The 7827-nt window shown below is 33.7% G+C and overlaps 1 protein-coding gene across 1 annotated transcript; it reads right to left on the bottom strand.

Annotated features, from left to right (window-relative positions):
- Positions 1-5333: 5333 nt before the first annotated feature.
- Positions 5334-7166, bottom strand: Fitm (acyl-coenzyme A diphosphatase Fitm). Its single transcript, XM_069846001.1, has one exon. It carries the CDS (start codon positions 7107-7109, stop codon positions 5943-5945), a length of 1167 nt encoding a protein of 388 aa, XP_069702102.1. The 5' UTR covers positions 7110-7166; the 3' UTR covers positions 5334-5942.
- Positions 7167-7827: the final 661 nt, after the last annotated feature.

Raw genomic sequence — 7827 nt, 5'->3', positions numbered from 1 at the left:
ACATATCTCAAAGGCCAGTCTACATTATCTTTGCACCATTCATACTGTGCTCTGCAATTCTCCAGAATGAAAAGGGGATTGTGAACAATGATCCTTGAAATCAGTCCTGGAGTAGTGAGGCATCTGAACAGTTCTTCTCCTTAGTATCACATAAAGTTTACTTTTGAGTGAACTAATAAAATCTCATGCAATTAGTCATAGCTTCTGTTTAACAAGTTCCACAATCTATTTATTCATCCGCAAAACTATTACAAACAGACTTCCTTTCTGACACAGCTCTGCTAACTTGTATTAATTAAACCAATCAACCAATCTAGGAAAATATGGCAACTACATACAGTATTTGCCACAATAGGGATATCTTATGCGAAGTTTTACCGTCAGATGGCAGGAGCGTTCCATGCGGGGCAACATGTTGTAGGGCTATGTTTTTTCATATGCTACAGTTGGTTACGTTTTCCCGCTTGTTGGTTTTCTGTGCATGTCAAAATTATATTTACAGTTATTTTGTATAACCTAGTATACTTTAATATAATTCAATATTTTCTTACCTCATAATTTAATTTAATTTACAATAAATAATAACGTAAACCTGTACAATATTGAGCGATTCCCCGAGACGGGTGGGGAAATCTGCAGTATGCAGAATATAAATACGAGTAAATTGAATGTTCATGAACCTAAACGAGAACTTTGAGAACAATATGCACAAATAAAAAAATAGGAAATATGTCGAAAGTGAATATTGCCCTCTTTAATAATTAATATTTAAGAACCGTACGCTAAAATTAGGACATGCAGCCACCAATGTGTTTTTTTATAGGGAAGAGACTATCGAGATTGAATTCCTTGTATTTTTTCTGTAGTTGCAGAAAGATCAAATGCAATTTTTAATAGGATGATATAATATGATCGCAATAGTATCACGATTATTAGTGTTTTTTGTAGGTTAAGGATATGCAGTTTTGAATACTGTGTGGGATGATTTTGAAAATTTGAACTTAAAACATGGCTTTAATAATTACGGTACAGTACATTAAAAACATTATTCACGAAATGGATTTCACTAGGAATCGTCCTGGATAATAAACATTCCAGTTTATCGAGAGTTTACTGTAGGCGTAAAATTCAGAGACTCCTACAACTACTGCATATATTCTAAGCTAACATAGCTCGCTGTCGAGGTTGCATATGTTTTTATTAATTTTTCTTTTTCCTCTTCCAAAATGAAACTATAGTCAATAATTCTTTACTTGAAGTAGTTACTTTTATTTAATAGCCAGCACTTTCGAGGCCCAATTTTATTACTTATATTTTTTTAAGGTTTAAAGCATATATTCAGAATATTTCGGGACCTGATTGAAGACAAAAAGCTTTCCCTGGTTTTTACATATAGGAACGTAACAAAAATTTGCCATTTTTAGTTGTTTTCAAGAGTATTTAATATACTAATACACTACGTATATCCTCAATGTTTATATACTGAAAAACAAATGCACACGCAATGCGCATCCCTCATAGTACACGTGCGCTATCTGTTGGTGGTAGTTCAGGATATCCCTATAATAAACACTCATGAAAAAGGCAACCTCTAAAGAAAGATAATTGAGGGCAATAAAAATTGCTACATTTTCTTATGACTTGTAGAAACGAATTCAAATCAGCTCTTATTGCTAATATCTCCACTTGTGCACCCGTATCTAGCAGAATGAACACATTTGAAATATTCTTAAAAGTTACATTAATTATAATTTGTAATTTAAAATGTAAAGAAGTGGAGAACTCAAGAAAATTGTAGTAACTGACTGCAATACTTTCAGAATAAGGTTTACATTGATAATAATAAAATTAATGACATAATCATATAACACATTTGAAACATTTAAAGGTTTAATTTAAAATAGAATAAAACATTTGAATATGTCCTAAACCTTTAATAACAACTGTATACCATATGAAAAAGTGTCACTTTAGTGAAATTATTCTTTTATACATGTAACATTAGACAATTCATCTACTTATAACTTTGCAACGAGAAATTTCTCCACCATTTATATATTAACCATCGCCTGCTTCAACGCATCTGATGGCTGCTTATACTGCCTGCTCATAAGATCATTGTAACAATGCTTTCGCTGAAATGGTAGGTGGCAGCACCAAATATACTATGGTCTTTGTCAATTTTTTAAGAACAAAAATAATAACTTAACCTTACAAGTTCCATAAAATGTCCTACTAAGTTAGTAGTTAATTTGCAATTTTAACTTGAAAACTATGTTTAATTCCGTCATATAGCAGCTTTTGCAACTGAACAACTCATTCAATAGAAAAAAATTGTCGTTTGTGGATATAGACATATATAGGTCATGTTACACGTTTCACCACTGAATGAATAGACAGCATGGATGCATTCAAGCAGGCGATGATATTAATATGTATGGTAACATAAGTACTGTCTTATGTATAGCTTTGAGTTGAGAGATGTTTCAGTTGCTGATTCAATCAATACACTGAACAGAATAGTATCGATTATTGTAATTTCTCTTATTTCAAATTTATTCTCAATTCCTTCCAACATAATAACTCAGTTTTCCCTATTCCGAAAAATTCTGATATAACTAATGTAATCTACTTCTAGAGATTCATAAACCTAACTTATAACAGGATATTCTTAAAAAGAAAGTTTGTACATGTATTCATTCCTTATTTAGATTTATACTCATGGAGTAATTCTACTCTCAATTATAGTAATTTAAATTCAAAAAGAAAAAAAAATGTAAATGAGGTAAGGTTAAAAACGAAAAATATATCATGACCCACACCACACTATGCTGTAAGAAATGCTATTGAAATCTTACCCAAATCAATCACCGTAAAATATCACCATTCTTGTCATGTAATAGAATTGCCCACCTTGACCAAACACATGCAACAGTTTAATAAAATTATTTATTATAAAATCAATGTGATGTAGGAAAGAGAGAGTAATTTTTAATTGAAATTTCTTCAGTGTTACTGAATTGTGGTGTTAGTGTTCTTGAAAGAGAACTGCCTCAAACATTAACCCATTCTTCTACTCTTGCATTGTAACTGCAATTGCAAGATTTTATGTGAAATATAAATGACACTACTGATCTGTATGTTTAATAAGAACTGAATTTACCATCATTGCCAATGTTAATATAATGTCATCTCTTGCCAGCCAGAGTGTTTTACAATTAACATTATAATATGTAAAAGTTATAAACAGATTTTTATAATACTGGTATGAAATTAAGTAAGTACAAAATGTTATGTCTACTTTTATAAGTGTAAAAGTTACGTAGATTAAAAAAAAATATGTAATGCAATTCCTGCAGAAGAGATAACTTAATATCTGTTCATGTAACTTGTGTGTAAAATAGATTTTTTCGCATCAGTAGATATATTATCATCAAGAGCCATAAATTACGAGAATGTAAAAAAATCCATGCCATAAACAAGTTGCATATATAATTTAATTTATTACCACAAAAAAAAAAAAAAAACTTTTCTAGAAAAAATGTATTCCACTCTTTATATAATAAAACCAATCCCGCAAAGAGAACAGAATCTTTTGCAGGATACAGTAGGTCATGGATAGACTTTTAATATGGTGAAACTTCGATCCCACTACACGCCACACACGGGAGAAAAAAAGGTACTTAAATTGAAAATAACCACAGAATTCTAGCACACCTCTCTAGAGAACTTTTCTAGATATTGCATATTTGTAAAGCTGTGATATTCTTTACTTCATTTTACCATGAAATAATGCAACACAAATCAGACATCAGTCCCATGAGTGGTATGAAGCGAAATCAAAGTATCAATTTTAATATTAATAGGTTTGTTTGTACAGCAAGTCTGTGTTGGTTTGAGAACTGTTTGCAAACTGTTCCAACCTCACCTATTGCGCATGATCTGTTTGAGAACTAATTTCAAACTATCCGTGATTTCAGCTGTACGAACGCATTTTCAAACTGGTTGGAACCACTGCCGTCTAGATACGTGTTTGAACTGACGACAGCAGAATCAATTAATTAAAATATTGTGATACTTCAAATTGTTGAGAGATTCTCTGCTACATGGCAGGTTACACCAAAATAATAAATTCGCTGTTATTGTACCTAGTAATAACATGTTGAAAATAAATTTCATTTTTGGGCCTGTCTCTTTCCTCAAATAATTCCAGTAAGCCTAACTCATCCCCACAGGATATATATTCCGTATCGTTATCACTAGAAGTGTTTGAATCAGACATCTGAGAGAATAATTATAGGCCTAAATTAACCTAATTTATATTTTTAAACACTTCCAGAAAATAATTTTATTACAATTAATTTTTTGGTAGGCTATTTTTACAACGCTTTATTGACATCTTAGGTTATTGCGTCTGAATGAGATAAAGATGATAATGCCAGTGAAATGAATCTGGGGTCCAACACCGAAATTTACCCAGTATTTTCTCATATTGGGTTGAGGGAAAACCCTGGAAAAAACCTCTACCAGGTAACTTGCCTGACCAAGAATCGAACTGGGACCATCTGGTTTCGCAGCTAAATGCACTGTTACTCCACAAGTGTGGACTATTACAATTAATCTGGACACAACTTCAGAATAATACCGCTTATATAGGCCTACATATATGCCATTATTTCATCATTGAATTATTTATTTTTGGTGCAAGAGACATCTCTTTTTTATGCACTTATTTATCTACCCTTGTACCATCAATTAAGAAACATGTTTTTAAATTATTTTCAATTTTCACATTCTTGTTAAACAAATACTTATGCGGTATTCTGAAGTATAGCATTAATCTTTATCAAGAGCATGATCATCATAATCACAAACTGTGGATTTTGTTTTAAAAGTGAATTAAAATAAAAACATTAACTTCATCTATGCTATATATTTTATAAATTAAATAAAAATAACTTGATATGACGTATCCAGAGAATTAAATATGTTAGAGCTATTGAATAAAACATAATAGTACGCTTATGACATGTGGTAGAACTAACATAGTACGCACACTAAATCAATTGTCGGGAATCAATTTGTGACAGTTTGACATGCTGTAAGAACACATGACTATTAGTCAGAAACAGTCAGAGTTTGAAGCTTGCGCTGTGCAAACAGTAAAATCCAAGTGTGCATGCTCGTGACTGTTCAAACCAGTTTGGAACTGCTGTACGAACAAACCTAAAACCACTCTGTTTCTATTGTGACAAGTGATATAATAAAGCAGATCATGAAGTGTGCGATAAAGTTACTTCACCACACACGTGTGGTAAAGAAATTTTATTTCACAGTGTTTAAAAAAGAGCTATTTTGATACTGTTTGGAAAATCAATACTTTTTGTTATGGTAGCGAATAATTAAAATTTATTTATCAACTTAAGGTTTTGAAGGTCAGGACTTACAATCTGGTAGCAAAGTTCTTGTACCTATTAAGTTTTATTTACGTGAAGCAAACAAGGCCTTAGACTTCACACATCAACAATGAATCTCAAATTAGTCTAACTCAATGTCTGAGTCTATGATTCACAAGGAAAAGTTTAGATCAATCCAGAACATCTACCGGTATTAGTTAAACCCATCCCTTCAGTTATAATAAATAAAAACAAACAACAATAACAAAAATTTAACGAATTCGGGCACAGAATAAATTAAATCATCTCCCATTTAACAAGCTTCACCAAAGTTCGTTGAGTTGTGACCAGAAATGTGACATACAACAGGTACAAAAATGCAAATTCGTTACAATAGTGTGCTTAATCTGAATCCATGATTTCATAAATTGTAAAGCAGAAAAACATTCCAAAAGAGGATTATCATCATGCAATGAAATACGTCCTATCTGTAGTATGGTGAATCTTTTAAATGGGTACCATTTGTTCTGTGATTTAATGAGATTATCATTTGTTTTGAGAAGTAATTTGTATATCTGTCTCAATATCTGTGTCTTCATCTTTCTGGTCTTTATTCTCTTGATTCCGTAATCCATAGAGAGGCATACCCATAAACGTAGGAAGTTGACCTTTCGCACTGGGTGTTGGTGCTGTTGTACCTCTTCTTTTCACGGGTTCCTTCGGTTGTCGAACATCTTTGTATTTAAATAGTCCTTCCCCTGGTAAGTTTGGTAATGTCCGAGGTAGAGTATACCAATAGCGGTACGTAAAGAACCAGGTAAGAATTGCAATGGAGCCACTAATAAATTTTTCTATCATTATATGATAGTAAAGAATTGTGCTTATCAGCATAACGTCCCATAACACAGTAAAAAATGTCATTGCAATGAACAATAATCGGATGTAAGGTGTAAATCTATCATATGACTCTTTAAGAACGGAGAATTCTTCAAGTGACAATCCTCTTAAAGGATTGTTGGTAACAGAACTGTCCCCAATGTTTCTTGCATGTTCTTCGTTTCTAATCAAATCTTTTATGCCTTCCCATCCATTTATTGCACGAGCTTCTTCAATCAAAACAAGACTGCTATATATCAATATAAAAGCATGTCCAGATATGTCAAAACCATACCAAAAAAATCCACCACCAATGCACGCTTCTTTTGTTTGATACCTCTTCCCAGTAACGTTGCAACGGCCATACACGGACTCGATGTAAAAGAAAAGTTTAGTCCAAAAGAACCACGCAAATGTGGCGATACCTAACCTTGCCAAGTGCTGCATAACTTTATCACGTTTGCCACAACAGTACGTGTAACTCGTCATGAGTAGAAATGGTAGTGTCACGAATAAAGTCCAACCCCAACCCAACTTCACGAAATACTGATTAAACAAGTTGTCCGATCTAGAAAAGTACGTCTTCGGGAAAGGTAACACATCCGCAAGAAGAGAGACGATAAATAAACTTCCTCCGTATATTCCAACCTTTACACTGGTGTCGACGAACAGAGCTTTTCTGCATACATGCACAAGCATCATTAGTAACACTTGTTTCACTGTTGTTGGCTCAGGTAATGGTTTCTTTCCTTTCGTTTCCCATCCTGGTGTCTCAGTATTCGGTCGAAAATTTAATCTAGAATTAGGAGTATGCAAAGGACGGCGCTTAGAAGCCATGATTTTGCTATTTCTACAATTCACGTATCACGGCCAACATGACTACACAAGTGCATGTGGAAATAACAGTAAATAGAGAACGTTCACAAATCACAGTCGGTGTGTGTTCATTTATTCTTAGCACAATCACTCACAAAGAGTACAGAAGAGTGAAATTTTCTAAGGCCTCTTGGGGGAGGAGAAAAAAAAAAACTTCAGTATACGGTTACCTCACTGCCAACATACCTTAAAAAATATATAAAAAATACTATTTAAAAAGAACAGATTTGACGTGCGACTCACGGCAGGAAGAACTTAGCTGTGAGATCAAACTGCGCATGCGCGAAGACGGTCTTGATAAAAACAAACTAACCAAACCTAACCTTCGTATATGCAAGGTGTAGTAGGTTATTTTACGACATCTAAGGTTATTTAGCGTCTGAATGAGGTGAAGGTGATAATGCCGGTGAAATGAGTCCTTGCTCATATTCGGTTGAGGGAAAACCCCGGAAAAAACCTCAATCGGGTAACTTGACCCCACCGGAAATCGAACCCGGGCCACCTGGTTTCGCGGCTAGACGCGCTAACCGTTATTCCACAGGTGTGGACTGCAAGGTGTATAACCGGAGTACGAAGGGAACTTCTTGATCTGACATCTGGAATGTGTACACGAAAATAAATGCAGCCATGTATCACGCTGGCAGTGCATGAGAAGTCTGCACATGCGCAGTTTGATCTC

Source organism: Periplaneta americana, chromosome 14, assembly GCF_040183065.1.
Source record: "Periplaneta americana isolate PAMFEO1 chromosome 14, P.americana_PAMFEO1_priV1, whole genome shotgun sequence".
In the NCBI taxonomy this organism is placed as follows: domain Eukaryota; kingdom Metazoa; phylum Arthropoda; class Insecta; order Blattodea; family Blattidae; genus Periplaneta; species Periplaneta americana.
This window is presented reverse-complemented; position numbering and strand designations above follow the sequence as displayed.